Raw genomic sequence first — 22,393 nt, 5'->3', positions numbered from 1 at the left:
AACTATCTTTTAAAATCCTAGATAATAAAACCATAATATGCTAAGTGTCCGACCGATTGGTCGACTGCTCTACCAGTCGCTATGACGCGCACCAACCACCAAGGGCCAGACCAATCGGGGCTGGGCAAGAGGGCCGGGCATACCCTGGAGCCCTCCCGTGGTCACTCCCCAGCCAGCCGGCCCTCACTGGGACTGGGTGAGATGGCCCCAATTGCTGGCTGGGCCAAGGGACCCCACCCGTGCACAAATTCGTGCACTGGTCCTCTAGTCTATATATATAAAAGGCTAAGCGACAGGCCACAGGTATGATGCACACTGACCACCAGGGGGCAGACGCTCAACAAGGAGTTGCCGAACTGCGGTGACTTTGCAGCGGCGGTTCTCAGGTAACCTGCCCCAGAACCAGAGAGGAGGGAGCCCAATTCCTCGCAGGGCCGCATGATTCCACCTGCGACTGTGGGTTATGTTGTAGCTGGGGCACTGTCGGCCCCGAATCTGGTTTACTGCACACTTGCATTTGCATTCCACACCTTGTACAACAGTAACTTTGCAGAGTGCCCTCTCACACTTCGGGACCCCTCAGGGAATGTCAGAGAGCTGGTTTCGGCCCGATCCCCGCAGGCCAGGCCAAGGGACTCCACCTGCCAGAGGGACCCTGCTCACCCCATAGATGCCCTTCGAGCCACCACTGCTCTTCAAGCTGCCACCGCCCCAGGTGCGGCTGGCTGGAGAGGGGTCGCGGGAGGTTGGCTCCAGGGTGTGTCCAGCCTGTCTTGCCCAGTCACGCCCTGCTGGCCACCTTCTAATTAATTTCCTTTCAATGTGCATGAATCCGTGCACCGGGCCACTAGTATTGTAATAACTATGTATGATGCCAAATGGGTACCTGAGTTATCGGGATGGGAGAAGGGGCTCACTTATAATTTATATATAACTGTCTAACCATTATGCTGTACACCTAAAACTAATATAAAATATATCAAATATCAACTATAATAGAGAAATAAAATAGAAAAAGAAAAACACTATTTAATCCCTCAATGGCATTATCATTTACACCAGTGGTTCTCAACCTTCCTGATGCCGTGACCCTTTAATACAGTTCCTCACATTGTGGTGACCTCCAACCATAAAATTATTTTTGTTGCTACTTCATAACTGTAAATTTGCTACTGTTATGAATCGTAATGTAAATCTGATATGCAGGATGTATTTTCATTGTTATAAATTGAACATAATTAAAGCATAGTGATTAATCACAAAAGCAATATGTAATTATGTGTTTTCCGATGGTCTTAGGCGACCCCTGTGAAAGGGTCGTTCGACCCCCAAAGGGGTCGCAACCGACAGGTTGAGAACCGCTGATTTACACTATCAATACCTATACTGTAATTATAAGCCATTATGTTATGTATGATTTAAAGGACATATATAAATGACAGATGTAAATATTTCTTCCTTTCAAAAACCAACAAAACATACCTGATATGGCTTCTTCTTGCTGGAGATCTGTGAATATCAAACAGCGTGTTTTCCCTCTTTTTTTGATGAGCTGGTACTTTAAAAAAAAACAGGATAATATAGAAATAACTAATAATAAATCATAAGTTGATAAATTAAAGGAGTAAAAAAAACTATTAAATTGATAAATTGGAGTTCTTAAAAATCACAAAATTCTGCTCTTTGAAAGACACTATGAAGACAATAAAAAAAACAAGTTATAAACTGAGAAAATATGTGCAAATCACATATCTGATAAAGGACTGATATCCAGAACGCATGGGGAACTCTCAAAACTTAATAAGAAAATAAACAACTCAACTGAAAAAATGCATAAGAGATTTGAACAGACACTTCACCAGAGATAACATTGGCAAATCCTAACTATAAAACCTAGACATTCCAGCCATAAAAAAGAATGATTATAAGAAAAATTAAAGCTTTGTTTAAACAATGATTTGCACATGAATGTTCATAACAACTTCATTTATAATAGCCAACACTAGAATGTCAACAATCCCAATGTCCATAAAACAAATGAACAGATAAATAAAAGTGTGATATATTCATTCAACGGAATGCTACTCAGCAATAAAAAGCACACTATTGTTATGTTCAATAACATGGATCAGTCTTACAATAATTATGCTGAATGAAAGAAGACAAAAAAAGCATATGTACTATATTCTGTATATAATAAAATATAAACTAATCTATAGTGAAAGAAAGCAGATCAGATCAGTGGCTACCTGAGGATTGGAAGCAGGGAGGCACAAGGAGGTTAGGAGTAGATTATAAACAGGCAGGATGAAATTTTGGGAGTCAAAAAACATATTGTCTTAACTGTGATAGCTGTATAAATATGCGTAATGGCAATGGACTGTAATTCAGTTATACCTCAATAAGTGTTTTTTTTAATCTAGACAAATGGCTCACAGTCTTTTCTCTGTCCCAACACACCTCGCCCATTATTAACAGGACTATCTGTGACAGTGACTCTTAACTGTGGTAGATAAGAAGCCTCATACTTGGGCAAGCTTCTAATAAGATAACTCTGATAGATCCCTTTCAGAGAATCAATCATTGTTTTAGAAAATAAAGGTTTTGAGTAAAAAGATCTAGGTTCTTCCTTGAAAGCATTATGCTATGTGAAAGAAGTTAAATATAAAAGGTCACATACAAGCAAATCTATAGAGACAGAAGGTACATTAGTAGTTACCAAGAGCTGGGTGAGGGGAGAGGGGGCGGGTGTGGAAGTAATAAAATGTTCTGGAATTAGATAATGGTGATGACTGGGGAGGGGGGAGTGTGAAGTAATAAAATGTTCTAAAATTATATAGGGCTGATGACTGCACACTCTAGTGAATATATGAAAAACCAATGAAGTGTACATATTAAAAGCCAGCAAAAATGGTGAATTTCATGATATGTGAATTATATCTCAATTTTTAAAACTTCAAAGGGAATCAATAGTGGCGGAATTTCCCAAGAGCTGGAAAAAGTCAATAAGATAGTACCTGTAGAATTTATTACATGTCCATTAGATTTAAACATTTTTCTTTTCAAAAATAATAAAAATTAAAAATAAACCCCTATGTTACTGGCCAAGCTGCAGCCATGCACCACTTTTGTGACTAAGTTACTCAACTACTGGGAACATAGAAATACTTGCCCTAAAGAACTGCTGTAATTGAAAGTGCTCAATAAACTATAAAGTAACACAAAAACAAAGCAGTATTTATTACTAAGTTTAAGGTTCTTTAAATAAAATGTACCTGCTCTATGTAATTATATATTGCAACTACATACTTAAATTTTCTTTCCATTGTATTATAAATAGAAGCACATATAGGAAAAGATATCTGGAACCTACAAGAGTTTTCATTCTTTTAAATTCAGCAACACTAATTTTTTAAAGAGATGAAGCAGAATAAGCTACCAATGACAAAAACAAAGAAGTTATTTAGTGTCTACTACCTATTGGAGGTGCTTGATATCGATCCACTGTTTTTCTTTGTCTCAAATTATATGGTCTATCATTTTCTTCTCCTTCTGCCTCTTCAACTTCTATATCTCCATCCTCCTCTTGAGATTCTAGTTTCACACACACAAAAGGAAAAAAAAACAGTTTTAATCCCTAGGATTGGTCCACTCTAGAACTGAATATTTATATTTTATTAATTATTATTTTTAAATATAATTTTGTTGATTTTTAGAGAGAGGGAGGAAGAGGGAGAGAAAAAGAAACATCGGTGTGAGAGAGAAATATTGATTGGCTGCCTCCTGCACACACCCCAATTGGGGATCAAGCCTGAAACCTGGGCATGTGCTCTGATTGGGAATCGAGCCCGTAAGCCAGTGACGTTCAAACAACTAAGCCGCACCAGCTAGGGGTTACATTTTTTTTAAATATATGTTTATTGATTTCAGAGAGGAGAGGAGAGGGAGAGAGAGATAGAAACATCAATGATGTGAGAAAATCATGGATCAGCTGCCTTCTGCACACCCCACACTGGGGGATCGAGCCTGCAACCAGACATGCGCCCTGACCCAGAATCGAACCGTAACCTCCTGGTTCATAGGTCAATGCTCAACCACTGAGCCACACCAGCCTGGCAGGGGCTACATTTTATCTTTTACTCTGTAAAGGTGACAATTAAAAATATCAATTCTGTATCATATAGCATAAATCAATATAATTAAAAATCAATATAGCCCTAGCAGGTTTGGCTCAGTGGATAGAACAACCACCTGTGGACCAAAGGTTCAATTCCAGTCAATGGGCACATACCTCAGTTGCAGACTCCTCCCCAGCCGGACCCTGGTCAGGGCTCATGCAGGAGGCAACCAATCAATGTGTTTCTCTCACATCGATGTTTCTCTCTGTTTTTCCTTCTCACTTCCACTCTCCCTAAAAATCAATGGAAGAATATCCTCGGGTGAGGATTAACGACAACAAAAAAAATCAACCTAGATAGATGTAAAATGCCTTTCCTACAAATAAATCATCAGTATAGTTATGTGCTAAATATATCAATATGATCATATTTGATCTCTTGATTTGCTCATGATTAAGCATTTTACTACAGCAAACTTTATTCAATGTCCAATTAACCTCTGGATTAGGTTAGTATTCAAATACCACTTGGTAGTTTAAAAAATATGTTTACAAGATAATTACTAATGTTACAGCAAAAGCAATTTTTGTTGGCAGTATAATAGTTTGTTAGGCCTGTTGACAACAGGTAAGCATGGACTAATTATATTTGGTAAGAAAATGCAGGTAAGAATTGGGAGGGAGCATGAAACAGGCTTCCAGGGTATTGATAATACTATAGGTTATTTCTTGATATTAGTGATTGTTTTATGATAATTCACCTAGCTATAAATGTAAGAAACTAAATTATAATATACATAAATATAAAAAGTTTATTTTTTTTACAGTGGTTTAAAAAACTGTTTGGCTATAGCTATGATGTGACATCTATTTACAGTTTAAAATAAAAATCTAATGAAAATTTATAGGCTTATTGTCCTTAAGTACAATATACTTTAGGATTAAGTTTTTAACCACAAGAACTGTCAATACAATGCAGTCATATAAAGGCACAGGAAAATTAAATTGCCAGTGATGCTGAGTGAAATAGGAGACTAAAAATGCAAAGGACTTTACAGTTTACTCATAACATCTGAAAGCTTATTCTAAGTTTTTAAATTTTTTATTATTAGGGTATAAAAAAAATCAGCCAATAAAATATTACTTACCTAAATAATACTATTAATTATTTATGCCCAATTATTTTTCCTAAACCTTCAAAAATATTTTTTTGAAAAAATGCCTGCACAATAATACTATTTACTATGGGAGGAAATGCTGTATATGTCCAATCTACTTTGGAAACTCCACAAAGATGTTCAGTTAATAAAAAGGCAAAAATCCTATCTAATAAAAGGGTAATATGCAAATTAACCATCACTCCATCACAAAGATAGCGGCACCCATAGCCACAACATGGAAGCGCCCAGTCCCCTCAGCCCCACCGGAGTCCCCCAGTCCTGGGGGGACGGCCGCTGAGAGTGGGCAGCATTAGAGGCCTGGTGGAATGCTTGCTTCGTCGCTGCAGCAACAAGGCAAGCATTCCGCCCTGGCCGTGGAGGGCCTCTGGGCAACGGGCACAGAACAGCCAGGCCCCTCAGAGAACGGAGAACCACGGGGAGTGGGCCTAAGCCAGGGGTGGGCAAACTTTTTGACTCAAGGGCCACAATGGGTTCTTAAACTGGACCGGAGGGCCGGAACAAAAGCATGGATGGAGTGTTTGTGTGAATTAATATAAATTCAAAGTAAACATCATTTCATAAAAGGGTACGGTCTTTCTTTTTTAGTTTTATTCATTTCAAATGGGCCGGATCCGGCCCGTGGGCCGTAGTTTGCCCAAGGCTGGCCTAAGCCATCAGGGCTCCTGGATTGGCGAGTGCTCCCAGATTGCAAAGGGTGCAGGTCAGGCTGAGGGATCCCCCACCCGCCGCCCTCACCGTGAACAATATTTGTTCAATAAAGTACCTTCATTAGAAATATCAGTTCTTCATAACTTGCTAATAATATATTAATTACAGAATAAGAGCAACAAACCTGTTCTTCTCTAAGCTATACGAACAGTGAGAACGAGTAAAATTGCCTAGTAAAATACAAGTACCTGGCATTTACAATACACCAAATCATCTGAAAATCCATTTCAATAAAGAAGATTAACTCCTACAGAATTAATTCCTCTAGATGTACCGGTCATTAATTTATAATCCTTGGGGCAAACATACTTTCATCATGTTCCAGCTCCAGCCCTACAAATTTGGGTTCTTCCGTTCAGAACCTAGACATGCCTCAGAAAAAAACAGTAGTATACTCCTCAGTCCATAACTAAATTTGGGACCCAAATACAGTAATCAGAGATTTAGAGATTATGGACAAAAGGTGATTCTGGATAGAGGCTTCTGATTGGAGAGTACCTAAATACAAAAGAGGCCTGACCTAACAAGCAAATCAGCTCATGGCAAATGCCAAATTAGGTCATTAAGGATTATCAATAGCTACTAATAAGATACATTACAACAATGTAGAAAGTACAGTAACGGCACTTTTCCAATGCAGAAAATAAAAACTCAGAATGCCAGTGGAATAAAAATTATTTCAAATTATACAAGATATAGACCTCTACAGCCAAAAATCACCTACTTGGCAATATTACACATATGTTACTTGTATATATTTTTCTTTTCTTCCACCTAAACTTTTTAGTATATTATTTCATAAAGTGTTTTACAAACCTTCTTCTTCACCTTCAGTAGAGACTTCATGATGATTTTGTATCCCATAACTATTTCTTCTCAGTGACTTTCTTCGCCTTTTCACTCTTGAATACATATCCATGTTTTCCTTTTAAAGAAAGAAATCTGTCAAATATTAACATGGAATTTATTCCTGGCAATAAATAGTATAACCCAATGGGACATGCCTACTCAATAAAATTCACTGAGCGCCTATTTACAAGGCACCGATTCATGAAAACAGAGCTCCCTGAATTCAATAAATATAAGGGACAAGAGAATAAACAAACAAAGCTTATAAAATATTTGAAAATTGTAAACTATAATGCCATGGAATACTGTCTCCTGCAAGCAAATTACAGGCTAGTAAGATGAAACAAATCACAGGTAACTATAAAAGAAAGTAAACGAAGTTAAACGCCAAAAAGAAAGGTACAAAGTAGAATTCAAAGAGACAATGTCTTCTTGATAAGGGCAGGGAAGCGAGGCAACATTTGAAATGAACCTTGAAACAAGGAAGGATTACATCAGTCCCTAACCAGAAGTATTAAGAGAAGTAAAAGACAGATGAACAAGAATGATTTGTTTGTATTTGGGCAATAGTGTTGAGAAGATAAAAGTTGAAAACAGATTATGAAAGCCAAAATATTTTTAATTAATTCAGTACACAATAAAAAAAACCATTAAAGGTTCACATCAGAAAAGTTACAAAATCAGAACTGTATTTTCAGATGACTATTCTGGAAAAAGTAGAGAGAGAATTTTTAGAGGAATTGTGGCAAGTAGGGAATGGAATAAAAGAAGCAAGAAAGCAAAAAAGTCGCAAGGTAAAAATGAAGAAGGAAAAATTCTATTAATTCAAGAAAGTCCAAATGCTGTTGACTCTCCCTTTTTATTCCTCAGTAGAAATTAAAAATTGCAAATGTTGTTTAAGTATACTCACAAATTCTGTATCTGTCCACATTCGAAGTCGTTCTACTTCTCCTGATCGACGATTCCGTCTAATGTTAATGTTGTCCATTTCTTGCAGTACAGCTTCAGCAGTACTATAATCACATAATAAAACTAGGGTTTAGACAATTGTGGAACCATACACTGTGTCATCCACATAAAAGAGATCTTCACCAAAGCATAACTAAATCATCTCTGATATGTAACTGTTTATAACATCCCTCTTTGAATTGGGGCCCATCAGAACCAAAAGACCTTCTACCTTAATATATTTATTTAAGTAAAACTTAATAGAAGACTTTTGTTTATAAGGCTCCAAAATATTCAAATCCACAATGCCACTAAAAAAATTGACTACCAGATCCAAGGCACAAAGTAACTAATTTAATCTTTTTATTTGAAGATGATGTTATGATTATACAGAATAGAATTTGTAAAAAGTTTAAAGCCAATAAGGTAACAGAACAGGTCTTCCTATAAATTAGAGAATACTGACATCCACAAAATACATGCTGACATTAGAACATTTCACCTTTCAAACACTTTGTTTCCAGACACTGGTCTAAGTATCTAACAAAGGTACATCTGAAACTAATACAAATAATATTGAATGTAAACTGTAATAGAAATATAAAAAATAATAGAAGTAAAAATAATAAGTAATACTCAAACTTGATATTACCACTACAGAATATAATTTCCTCTCCTATCAAATAGAGATTATACTGACCTCCCTTCTCCAGGTATTTGCAAGAATTAAGTATGATAATCTATTACCTGAGAAGAATAACGTTTCATTGGATGTTGATGCTGAGCAATCAGCTAGGCTTGCTCACTAGCTACATCCCACATACCCAGTCTTAAAAAGATTATCAATTCAAAATCTTAACTAAGCAAATTATATATTAATAATGGAACTTAATGTTGTTTGAAAATTGTCAAAGCTACAAATGTTAAATGACTATAAATATTAAATGACTATAGTAAAGACAGAATAAAATTATTTTTATAGTATCTCACTATGCATAAAAGCTTAATTAACAGAAAATTTTTAACTATTACATAAATTATATTAAATTTAGTAAACTGACTAGAAACTGACAATCACTGCTAACCACTGTTAATTCAAATTGTTATAAAATAATTATATTTATTACTAAGTCAGTGCCTAAGTTGTTTTTAAAAGCATAACTGTCTTAAAAATCAAATAATTAGCCCAGACAGTGTGGTTCAGTGGTTGAGTGTCGACCTATGAACCAGGAGGTCACAAGTTCAATTCCCAGTCAGGGTATATGCCCAGATTGCGGGCTCCATCCCCAGTGGGAGGCATGCAGGAGGCAGCCAATTGATGATTCTCATCACTGATGTTTCTCTCTCTCTTTCTCTCTCCCTCTCTGAAATCAATTTTAAAAATTATTTTTTAAAATCAAATAATTAAATGAAACTGCTTACTAAATAAGCATTCATACCTATTTACTAGTTGATCAAATAACAAACTCTGGTTCACGCTTTCAAATCTGTTTTTCCTGGAACGACAACTTTTTCTGACTTCCATGTCACCATTCATACAAGAAAGGTCTCCATCTCCCTTCTTTTCCCCTCGAAGGGGATGGCTTCGAAGGGCTACAAAAAGAGAGATAATTCTCATTTCAAAGTACAGAGTATAAAAAGAGAGGGAAAAAATCAAAACATTACTTTTAAAAGACAACAAGAGGTTTAATATAACCTCTTAAATGGCTTTAATATCCAATAATCTAACATTTCTATAAATGTTTACAATCTGTCTTAATAATTTAAATTATTTCCCTCATATGGATTTTTCAACACTTAACAATTACATATGTATTTACTGTGACTGAAATCCAGTCATTTGCTGAGCATACTAGTAAATCACTCTGTTTACCCACATTAAATGCTTTAATTCTAACAACATTAAAAGAATTTCAATACTAACCAGTTTCATAATAGAATACTCACATAGACTACTATGTCCGTTTGGTAATGTAGCACCAGGCTGAGAAGTTAACCTAAAACACAATTATATTTAATATGCAAACATATCAATATTCACTTAAAGGAGCAAGAAATGCAATACTGGTGGAATCATTTTAATCTTTAAAATGTAATATAGTATTACTTTATTTAAGAGTAAAGACTTTTTTTACTCTAACATTGATAATATACCAATTAATAAAATATACTGAGTCATTTCATTACTTCAAGAACAGCTTTAATAATAGAACTTATTATCTCTTTAACTCTGTAAATTAAATCCAAATAAAAGGCTTAAGCCTAACATATGCCATAAATTAACTGAGGCCATTAGTAGCAATTGTCACAGACATTTACTATTGATTTGGTTGACAAAATAAAATTGAAACAATAACAAATTTATTCAAACAGTAATTTGTAAGAAAAAAAAGTACTGAACACCAATACCATATAATAATTTATTCAAATATTTTATTACACATTCTAAACTGAAAATAAAAACTCAACTACTTTCTCAAAACAGTCATTGTATAATTCTCTCTCTTGGGTGGAGGAAGACAAATGTTAGATACTTACATGGTCATCAAAACATAAAGACTTAAGGAAACAGTCACCATACACCTAACTATAATTAGAAAGCTCAAAAACTAAATTGTTACAGAATAAAGAGCTGTCAGTATAAAGTTATCGAAGTATTTTTTTTAACCCAACAATAATCATTTTCAAAGAAAAAAAACAATGGGAGGACATTTAGAAAATAGTTAATATTTATAACTACCTTCTACTATTTATGTGGTTTGCACAATTTTTTAACTAAAATATTCTAATGTTTTTAGTTACTTCGTAGCTCTTTGTGTTAAATCATAAATGTTAAGTGTTATAATTGTTCATTGTAAATATCCCCGCCTAATAAAGGTCACAGCTAGGATGATTAAAATATATGAACAAAGCCTAGGCCGGTTTGGCTCAGTGGATAGAGCGTGGCCTGTGGGCTGAAAGGTCCCGGGTTCGATTCCAGTCAAGGGCATGTACCCGGGTTGCGGGCGCATCCCCAGTGGGAGATGTGCAGGAGGCAGCTGATCGATGTTTCTCTCTCATTGATGTTTCTAACTCTCTGTCTCTCTCCCTTCCTCTCTGTAAAAAATCAATAAAATATATTTTAAAAAATATATATGAACAAAAACTCAAACTACTATCTGTCTTCAGACTGTAGAGAAAACAAAAACAAAAACTCCAGCTCTCCTTTCCCCCAGAAAACAACAAAACTATCTTTTTCTAATATACTACCTCTTGGAAAGTATTTCATTTTTAGCACCTTTGTATACCAAGTACACAATTCTCCTGGCATATGAATTTGAGTATAAAGTAATGAAACTGATGTATTAACAGGACATTCTTTAGATTACACATGTAGAATTCTCTACAATCAATCTCAAAATCCACTTAAAACCAAATTTAAAAATCTATTTTATTCATAAATATACTTTGGCTTTGAACCCAACATAACATTACCTCAGTCTGATCAATTTATTCACAAATCTTGGCTCCAAATGAATTTTAGTTGCATGCAAAACTAAATGGTTATCCCTGGCTGGTTTGACTCAGTGGATAAAGCGTTGGCCTGCAGAATGAAGGGTCCTGGGTTCAATTCCCAGTCAAGGGCACGTGCCTTGGTTGCAGGCTCAAACCCCAGTTGGGGCTATGCAGGAGGCAGCCAATCAATGATTCTCTCTCATCATTGATATTTCTATCTCTCTCTCCCTCTTCCTTCCTGTCTGTAATCAATAAAAATATATTTTAAAAAACTAAATGGTTAAAATTATACACACTTGAATTAAAAGAATAAGACGTTAACCCTAAAATATATTTCTATAAAAGAAATCTAAAACTTTTCTGAACAATAGCAACGTCACTTGTGGGTAAAAGCACAATAAGTTTTTTGTCCCTCTGAAGAAACAATACTTAGTTGGCTTTTACTTCTTTGCTAATGAGAGATGTTTTATGGGAGGAAGGGAACACATGTTCTTCAATCTAATTATCTTACAATTACATATTAATGTCATCATTTTACCATTATCATTTCTCTTATAAAAGAGAGAAATTTTTTTTTAAAGGAGATAAAATTAAATACTCTGTCTATAAAGAGAGAATACTGAGATTTTAAGGGTTGGCCTGACTATACAATATTATGTGTCTAAAAAGTCTCTTGAATCAATGTTCCCAAAAGTTAATTACTTAAGCCCTGGCCAGAGTGTGGCTCAGTTGATTGAATGTTGTTCCATTCACCAAAAGGTTCGATTCAAGGTCAGGACACATACCCAGGTTGCAGATTTGATCCTCTGTCAAGATACATAGGGGAAACAACTGGTTGATGTTTCTCTCTCACATCAATGTTTCTCTCTCTCTTACTCTCTCTCTCTTTCTCTCTCTCTCTCTCTCTCTCTCTGTGCCTCCCTCTCCCTTTCTTTCTCTCTCTCAAATCAATAAAAACATATTTTGGAGGAAAAAATTTGATTAGTTAAAATGTAACCAGGTTCACTACTTAAATGAATCCTCCAAGAAACACTTTATAATTATAAAGTCTCCTTTGTTTATTTTTAAAAAGGAGAATTTAATGGGGAATATTTCCCTATATCTGTTTCCTAAATTTTTTAAATGGAGACAGTATCACTTTATATTAGATGATCATTATATTAGAGTTTTTTTATTGTTGTGTTTTTTATATTACACTTTTTTAAACCTTTAATTATCTGTAGCAACTACCAGATTTAAAAAGCATTTCTTATTCTCATTCCCCATATAAACACAAGGCATTTAATGATTTAGAGGGTTTTAAACCTCAATTCAGTAAATGTCTCATTTTGGAAAACCTTAAGCACTATCACCCTTCAATTCCAATTTGCCTCAGCAGTCTAACATAGCTGGTTATATTTCACTTAATCTCATTATTCTCTCATCATCTGATGACAAAACAAGTTTTTCATGTGTAATACATTTAAGTTTACAGTTTGTCTTATCAAAGATTTAATTTTGTATCTTAGAGTATGCCCTTTTATTATTCCAGAAACATCAAATGCATGCCACTTTCCCCAAGCTGCCTACAACACACCAGGTCTCCAAGTTAAATAAATGTCTACTGGCTAAATGTCAGCTGACAAGAGTCAGTAAAATGGTACTCTACTCAAAATATTTGAAAAAAATAAAAATAAAAAATATTTGTAAGTGCCAACATCTATCTAGGTTAGCATGTATATGTGTGAGTTTCTATGTATAAGATAAAGAACATATGCTAAATACTTTTTGATCAAACAAAATCCTCAATTTACAAAAAATGATCAATCATTATAATTACACTGATGAACTTGGACCTCCAAATATATATGCCCAATTTCTCCCCAAAAGAAAACTCAATCAATTTCAAATCTTTTATGAAGACTTTGAAATTCTAGTTTCACTTTTACCTCTCTCTTCATCAATTACTAGTCTCTAAAAAGAAATCATTTTACCAATCAACAGTAATTTCTTTAAAGAATTTTGGTCTTTAGAAAGTCCAAAGGACTCATTATCTTTCACCCTAGCTAGTTTGGCTCAGTGGATAGAGCAGTGACTTGAGGATAGAAGGGTCCCAGGTTTGATTCCAGTCAAGGGCACATGCCCGGGTTGCAGGCTCGATCCCCAGTGTGGGGCATGCAGGAGGCAGCTGATCAATGATTCTTTCTCATCATTAATGTTTCTATCTCTCTCTACCTCTCCCTTCCTCTCTGAAATCAATAAAGAAAAATTATTTTAAAGATTCATTATTGCCTCCAGACATCCATTCACATTCACATTCATGCACATCCCCTACTACTCCAACTCCTACACCTTTTTGGCAGGAAATATCCACACAGCTGGATTGGATTCATAGAATGTTTTTATTTTGGCCTCATTAAACTGTAGCTTTCCTCAAGCAAAAAAAAAAAAAAAAAGATTCATTATTTTTCATAGCTAATACTAAGTTTTATCTATATTCAATTTTTCTCAAAATGAAATGTATTTCTAAGGAATTATTTTTATGAAAGAAATTCCATAATTTACCCTTAATGCTCATACGAGCTTAGATTACAAAATAAAGAATCAGGATTCTTAGGTTCATGACATAAAAACAACCAGAAACCTAAAAATAAATACTGATATTTGTATTTATGCTATCTCAAAATATAAAATATATTTAGCTAAAAGTTTTGCTTAACATTCAATTTTGTTACATCTAATAAGTCACATAGCATTTTCTTTTCAAGTCATACAAAACCAAAAGATTGTAACAGTGTAGCACTTACATTCCTAGATGAAAGTTTAACTCTGAAAACTTTTTAAAATGTGAAATGCTAAACATTATTCTTCTGCCAAAACAGAAATAGTAAATTTTGTTACCATCCATTATGTAAGCTTTTTATTCAAAATGTATTTAGCTTTTTTTAAAAGGAGTATCTTACTTTAATGTACCTAAATGTAATCAAAACTATCCCCCCAAAAATTTTTGACGTCTTTTTATATGAAAGATGTCAATTTACATAAAAGCTTTCTGAATGGCGAAGATGTGGGAAATCTAGTGTATTACATCCTCAGATTTGAATCAGACTGTTAAAATTATCTTACAATTAAAGGTCAAACTTCAACACTAAAAGAACATCTTTTAGCAACATTTATCTAAAAAAAGCCTAATTCACTTACTAAATAAATGCAAGAGACAGAATATAACAGAGAGATCAAATCTAGAAGTGTAATTAAAGGGAAGTACTCATCTTGAGAAATATCATTATAGTGATCTGGATCTGTTTCATCTCACATATGAATGAGTATGAGAAAAGGGGGGAGGGAGGAAGAATCAACAGACTATAATTCCTGAATTTTTCTACTTAGTTCTCAGACAATAAAAAATAAAAAATTTTTAATTCCACTATGCTGTACACCTGAAACTAATATGATATTGAATTATCAATTATAATGGAAAACAGAATTTTTTAATATTTAAAAATAAAAAGAAAGAAAAGAATTTTTAAATAAAGTGGTACTTTCTAGACCAGGGGTGGGCAAACTTTTTTGACTTGAGGGCCACAATGGGTTCTTAAACTGGACTGGAGGACCGGAACAAAAGCATGGATGGAGTGTTTGTGTGAACTAATATAAATTCAAAGTAAACATCATTACATAAAAGGGTACAGTCTTTTTTTTTCAATAGTTTTATTCATTTCAAACAGGCTGGATCTGGCCCGCGGGCCGTAGTTTGCCCACGGCTGTTCTAGACCATACTAAAACAGGTAACATTCTTTGTAAATGTGCACTGCCTATCAAAGTTTATATAACCCCAAAAATATTTTTCATTAAAGAAAATATATATAGGCCCTGGCCAGGTAGGTCAGTTGGTTAGAACATCACCACAAAATGCCAAGGTTGTGGGTTCAACCCTTAGTCAGGGCACATACAAAAAAAAACCAATGAATGCATAAATAAGTAGAACAAATCGTTGTTTCTCCCTCTCAAAAATTCAATTTAAAAAAAAGAATCCTATATAATAAAAGCCTAATATGCAAACCGACCGAATGGCAGAATGATCGGCTGAACGACCGGTCACTATAGTGTGCACTGACCACCAGGGGGCAGACATTCAACACAGGAGCTGCCCCCAGCCCACAGGCCCCAGGCCAGCCAAGGCAGGTGCCAGCGGGGGGCCCCCCAATCGCCCCACCAGTCACCCCACAGATCGGCCCTGATAGCCAGCCAGGCCTAGGGGTTCTACCCATGCACGAATTTCATGCACCAGGCCTCTAGTGTGTGTATATGTGTGTGTGTGTGTGTGTGTGTGTGTGTGTGTGTGTATAGAGAGAAAGGCTGGGGACACCCTATGAGAGAGAAAGAGAGAGAGAGAGAGAGAGAGAGAGAGAGAGAAAGAATCAAAATATTTTTAAATACTTCAAGGATAAATGCAACCAAAGAATTTCCCTTTTATTTTTATCTGCCATCAGCATATTAGCACTTCTCTATCAAAGACTTTGGAGAAAAGAGAAGCCAAAATTCTGAGTTCAAAGTTTAAATCTTCTGTGTGTGTGTTTATCCTAGCTACATTAAATTATTACCATTTACTTTGATAAGTAAAACTAAGCTGTCCTGCTACATATTAAATCAGACACAAGCAATTTAAGTTGAAAGGATGGGGATAAATGAAAAGATTTCTTTTAAACATTTATTTAGATGTTATTATATTTTGGTATATCAATTCAAGTGGAATCCTATCCTATATAATAAAAGCCTAATATGCTAAGTAACCATTTGTTCAACCGTTCAACCAGTTGCTATGATGCACACTGACCACCAGGGGGCAGACACTCTGACGTAGGTTATCTTGCTGCTGGGTTCCAGCCCATCGGGACTGGGTGAGACAGGCCAGATACACCCTGGACAAATCTGTGCCTCAGGCTGGTTTCAGCCCAACCCCGCAGGCCAGGCTGAGGGACCCTACCAGGTCTCTAGTATTTAATAATTTTAGAAAGAAGACATTTTACCTATTTTCAAATAAAAAAAATAATTCTAACCATATGTTCTTACTTAAATTTTCAGGACTAGCCCAGCTGGTGTGATTCAGTTGGTTGAATGCTGTCCCATGCACTAGGAAGTTGCCAGTTCGATTCCGGTCAGGGCACATACCCAAGTTGTGGGCTCAATCCCCAATAGGGGACATGCAGGAGGCAGCTGACCAATGTTTCTTTCTCTCTCTCTCTCTCTCTCTCTCTCCCCCCCTCGCCCCCGCACCCTCGCCTTTCTCTCTAAAGTCAATAAAAACATATTTTAATTTTTTTTCAGGACTGTACATATATATGCATATTTAAGAACTATCAAAATCAAACTGTTTTAGTAATAAGTTTCTATTACATACTACAAAACAAATATATCTTATGGCATATTTAGAAAGAAATTATATATAGAAATTATAAGGTAAATTCAATACAATTTTTAAGTATTTTTAGATACTAGCAGCTTTACAATTTATGCAAATTAGCATTAACATCAACTCTAAATCCCATCAAATCATTCATGAAAAAATAATCAATGAGTTCTCACTTCTCACCTGGACTGTCCAGTTGGTATATTCCATTCCTCTCGTTGACTAGTACTTCGTGATTTTGATTTGTCTTTGCAAACAGAATCAGGTTGTTTCAAAGTGCGTTTGGCTGGAGGAGACACGTGGCTATCACTTAAACTACCATCAACCTCAGATTTCTGAAAGACAGTGAAAAATGCATTTATTATTCCTATTAAAACACACAGAATTGTTAAATTGCATAAAGTACAGTATTTATTCAACCAATAAATATTTACTGAATCACTCTACAAGTGTAACATAATGTAATAATCTGTTACTACAGAAACAAAAATTAGAAAAATATGTTGTGTTGTTTATATTTGAAAGCAGTTTCAAGCCTACAGAAAAGATGTGTGTATACCATCATTTTATGATATGACTAGTAGCCCTTCGCACAAATCCATGCGCCAGTAGCTCACCAGTGCTCGCTGCCACCTTCAAGTAGCTCTCCGCGGACTGCCCCGCCCTCCTGTAGCTCCCTCGCCCCCCTCATAGCTTGCTACCCTGCCCCCTCCTATAGCTCTCTGCCCCACCCTTTGCTGCCCTACCCTCCTATAGCTACCCCCATCCCCCCCATAGTTTGCTGCCCTGCCCCCTCCTGTAGCTCTCCACCGCCCGCTTGTAGCTCGCTGCCCAACCCTCCTGCTGATCCGTGATCCAGTCGTTGCACCGTCGGCATAACGATCATTTGCATATTACATCTTTATTATATAGGATTCCTCATTCTTCTCCTAAATACTCCATCATGTACCTCCCAAAACAAGGACACTTTGTTACATTAGCATCATACAAGCTACCTAATCAGGAAATTAACAATGACATAACACAGAGCGAATCCAGACACATGAAATTTTATCAAATGTCCCAACATGTCTCTCTTTCCTTTCTGGTTCAGGATCCTATCCAGGAATATATATTGTATTTAGTTATCAGATCTCTGTCTCCTTCAATATAAAACAGTTCTTTAGCCAAAACCGGTTTGGCTCAGTGGATAGAGTGTCGACCTGCAGACTGAAAGGTCCCAGGTTCGATTCTGGTCAAGGGCATGTACCTGGGTTGCAGGCACATCCCCAGTAGGAGATGTGCAGGAGGCAGCTGATCGATGTTTCTCTCTCACTGATGTTTCTGACTCTCTATCCCTCTCCCTTCCTCTCTGTGAAAAATCAATAAAATATATTTAAAAAAACACAGTTCTTTAGTCTTTCCCCATCTTTTATGACCTTGAGTGTAAAGAGTACAAAGCCTTTCATTCCCAAGGATGAATTTCATTCTGGGTCTATTTGATGTTCCTCATAACCAGATTCAGGCCATATATTCTTGGAAAGAATATACAGAAATTATATTGTGCATACTACATCTCCCCATCATTATCACCTTGATTACTTGGTCAAGTTGTTGTCCACCAGGTTTCTCCACTGAAAAATCTTATTTTTCCCTTTGTATTTCATTAGATTATGTGGAATTATTCTGATAATTCAGCAATATCCTGTTTTTCATCAAACCATCACCCACCAGCCTGAGCATTCATTGACTATTTTTGCCTTTCTTCAATACCAATATGACAATGATTATCTAATCCCATCATTCCTTCTACAATTTTTTAGTTAGCATTCTACTTTAAAGAGGTTTCCCCAGCTCTGGCCAGTTTGGCTTAGTGGATAGAGCGTCGGCCTGTGGACTGAGGGGTCCCAGGTTCGGTTCCAGTCAAGGGCATGTACCATGGTTGCTGGCACATCCCCAGTGGGGGGTGTGCAGGAGGCAGCTGATTGATGTTTCTCTCTCATCAATGTTTCTAACTCTCTATCCTTCTCCCTTCCTCTCTGTAAAAAATCATTAAAATATATACATATAAAAAAAGAGCTTTCCCAACCCCACTTTGCCCAATTCATTTACTCATGCATTTATATCATTAGGCACTGTGGATTCTATATTGTTCTAGGAGTTATAACCCATTTTTCTATTTGTTTTGTTACTCAATTTATAAAAGTTTTGGCCATTTGGAGCCCTTTAAAAGTGATTCCTGTATCCTTTTGATATGTCCCCATCATTTTGAATATTTCCTTATTTCTGGCACAAAAGAAATCTCTAATCTTGTACTTTCCCTCCCTGACCCCAGAATTAGCTTTTTCTGCAAGGAGCCCTGGTTCCTTTCAGTCAAGGATGGTACCTAGAAACCAACATCTGGGCAATAGGTGCATTCACTGTTACTGGGGGTTTCAATGCTATTGAGTCCTCTTAGCAGAGAGCGCTAAAAAATATACGAAAAAATGTACACACACACACACACACACACACACACACACACTCATCTATACCTATTTCTTTATCTGTGCATAAATAATAACAAATGTGTGCACACTAATGCTTCTAATTCTAATTCCACACCTTAAGTTTCTAGACTTTCCCTTTGCTGTTTCTAAGTCCTTCTCAGAGAGAAACCTCGTTTCCAACATCTTGAACACATTTATTTATTTATTCATTTATTTTTAATATGTTTTTATTGATTTCAAAGAGAGGAGGAGGAGGGAGAGAGAGAGAGAAACATGGATGAGAAAGAAAGATCAATCAGCTGCCTCCTGCATGCCCCTACTGCGGATCAAGTCCAAAACCCAGGCTCATGCTCTGACCAGGAATCTAACCAACAACTTCCTGGTGAATGGGGTGATGTGCAAAAACTGGGCCGGGCCATGTGTTTATTTTTTATGTTCCCTTTCAATTAATTTGAAAGCTCCATCTACCATATTTCCATTATTGCCTCCCCAGCTGCATATCTTCAAACTACAGGAAAGTCACTATCTGCACATCAGCTCTCCTCTTCACCAAGCAATTCCTTGGATACTAGGTAGATGGGAAACAGAGTGGAGGGATGGATCTTTCCTTTGGAGAAATTTAGTTCATATACTTTATCACTTGACATTTTAGATCAGTATTTCAAAGGAACATATAATCATTTTCAATATGGTGCCATTAAAGATATTTGAGTTTTGGTCTCCTTTTATGCTAAAATGTTCTCTTTAAAATATATAAAAAAAACTATCCATTTCATAAATGCAGGCTTTTATATCATATTATCCCAAAGCAAGACAACTATATTACTCAAATAATTAGTAAAAATACAGCCACTAGCAAACAAATATAAGAAATACAATGTTTATTTAAAGGTACCCAACTACAGCCAATAGAATGAATTCACTTATTAAAAATTTTTTCACAGAAAAACCAATTTCTAATTTTGTGATTTAATACATTTACAATGAGACAGTTTTAAAGCCACAAGACCACACACATACTAAAAGGCACAAAGAGAAAAACAATTAAAAATTCAAACATCAGAGTGACTATTTAAGAATAATAAACATGTTAGTTGTGTAACATTCATCACAACTTATCAGTTTAAGTTCCCAAGAAAAACTGGTTAGCTACTTCCAAACTATCCTCAATAGACTACCTCTGTCACTCCAAATGTGCTCCACCCCAATCAGAAACCAATTTTGGCAAGATCCCCAGATGATTCTTATGCACATTAGGATTTGAAAAGCAGTGCTATAACATGTTCAACAAGCACTGGGTGAGGAAGCAATGTCATCTGCTCTAAGTTAAGGCATATTTGTGAACACAAAAACTGATATGTATAAAACTACTTTACCAATTTAGATATCCAAGCCAGCATTACTCCTTCTAATCAAATCCCACCACTCACTCTTTAAGACCCATCTCTACCCTGAATCTTATCTGAAGAATCTAACCTAACTGACATTTCCACTCTACTAGCTGCAACTTTACAATACATTTTGGCAATTAATTATATTCAATTAGCAATATGTATTCAAAACTGATTCTAACAGCCCTGGCTGGTTTGGCTCAGTGGATAGAGCGTCAGACTAAAGGGTCCCAAGGGCATATGCCCAGGTTGCGGGCTTGATCCCCAATAGGGGGCGTGCAGGAGGCAGCCAATCAATGATTCTCATCATAGATGTTTCTATCTCTCTCTCTCCCCTCCTCTCTGAAACCAATAAAAATATAATATTTTAAAAAAAATTTTTAAACTGATACTAACAGCTTACCTGGTATTTAAGTAGTATTCAAGACCCAAGTCTTGAGATTCTAGCAAGATTTTAAGTTCTTTAATTTTTAAAAAAATGTCCCTTTTTTTATTTTTATTTTTTCAGGGGAGAGCTAGAATGCAGTCCCCCACTACCACAAATTATGCAATCGAGTTTCCCACATTAGGGGAAATCGGAGGGGTCAGCACATCCGGAGTGCAATGGATAAGCCTCACCCTGGGAAAAACACCGTGATCATGGTATCTGCCCTGCCAGGTAAGCATCCTATCTCTTTTTAATTCTACACAACAGCAAGCAAAAAAAAGCAAGATTTCCCCAAATGTGTTCAATAAATTATTAATAGGAATTATTATGGAGGGGGAAAGGGAAATTATCAGGGGGAACAAAGGAAGGCTAATGATGAAATAAATTTCAGAATCAATGAGGTCCAAGGTTTTTGGCTGCAAGGCTTCTAAAAGTTTTTAATATGTTAATATGCAGTGCAAATCTCCAAGTATGAAAGATAATATAGGACATTTCACAAATTTACTTGATCAAGTCTCTTTTTTTATGAAGCATATATAGGTAATAAAGTTTCACAAACATACCCTGGGAATAAGTACTATGTACTTAAGTACTTATTGAAATAAAGAAAAATTAATAAAATATTTGTTATTATATAATAACTTGAAATAATTTGAGTTATTATATAACTCTGATTATCTGTTTAAATGAGTTTATATGTGTACTGGTCAGTCTCTCACATTCTACTGGCTTTTTTCAGTTCCATTCAAAGCACCTCTCATAGTGCTGTCCACATACTACCTGAACCAGAAGTCACCTGAATTGCTCACTGAAGAAACATAACCTGTTAAACTAGAATTTCTTGAGGTGAGATACTTTTAACGAGGGCCTCCAAATGATTCTTAGTACACAAAAATTTTAGGACCTCTGGTACATAATACAGTTTTAAGTATAATATGAGGCACATCATCCTAACTGCTGCACTGAACTATAGTACTTCTCTTATGGAAGGGTTTCAATTTTTACTTGGCTCTGTGACAGAAACCTCAGAATAAATAGCATTACAAAAAGATCCCTTCCTCTAAAGAAATCTAGAGATTAAGTAAAGCAAATGAACAAGATGTACATATGTGCAAAGTGATTACTTCAGCACCATTTTAGTAACTTCAAGCTTTGGGAAAGCTTTTACCTACAAAACTGATACTAACAGCTTACCTTTAATAGGATAATCACAGGTTCAACTTTAACTTTTTCATCTTCAAAGCATTTTGCTAGTTAATTATAACCTAATCCTTTGAGGAAAGGCGTTACTAGTTTCAGGCCAAAAAGTTTAAGAGAGGTTTTGCAATCTACCCACAGTCATTTAGCAATTTATGTCGGAGTCGTTTCAATCTATGAATAAGAAAGGCATCTCAGACTAAGGGAATAATTTCACTTAACA

The 22,393-nt window shown here is 35.8% G+C and overlaps 1 protein-coding gene across 6 annotated transcripts in view; it reads right to left on the bottom strand.

Annotated features, from left to right (window-relative positions):
- The window catches only part of ATAD2B (ATPase family, AAA domain containing 2B), a 103,165-nt gene extending 86,149 nt beyond the window's left edge, over positions 1–17,016 (bottom strand). For 2 of the 6 annotated variants that reach the window (XM_006767538.2, XM_015566396.1), the window contains exons 1-7: positions 16,871–17,016; positions 9,751–9,800; positions 9,243–9,396; positions 7,766–7,868; positions 6,823–6,931; positions 3,478–3,594; positions 1,483–1,558 (exon numbers count right to left, since the gene is read on the bottom strand). In XM_006767538.2, the coding sequence (XP_006767601.1) occupies positions 1,483–1,558; positions 3,478–3,594; positions 6,823–6,931; positions 7,766–7,868; positions 9,243–9,340 (503 nt within the window). In that variant the 5' untranslated portion in view covers positions 9,341–9,396; positions 9,751–9,800; positions 16,871–17,016. Of the gene's footprint in view, positions 1–1,482; positions 1,559–3,477; positions 3,595–6,822; positions 6,932–7,765; positions 7,869–9,242; positions 9,397–9,727; positions 9,801–11,277; positions 11,407–16,863 lie in introns of those variants that run through there. The other 4 variants (XM_015566393.1, XM_015566392.1, XM_015566395.1 and 1 more) reach the window with 4 other exon arrangements.
- Positions 17,017–22,393: the final 5,377 nt, after the last annotated feature.

This window comes from Myotis davidii, unplaced genomic scaffold (genome assembly GCF_000327345.1).
Source record: "Myotis davidii unplaced genomic scaffold, ASM32734v1 scaffold238, whole genome shotgun sequence".
Lineage (NCBI taxonomy): Eukaryota > Metazoa > Chordata > Mammalia > Chiroptera > Vespertilionidae > Myotis > Myotis davidii.
The sequence above is the reverse complement of the archived record's forward strand: the minus strand, read 5'-3'. Positions and strand labels throughout refer to the sequence as shown.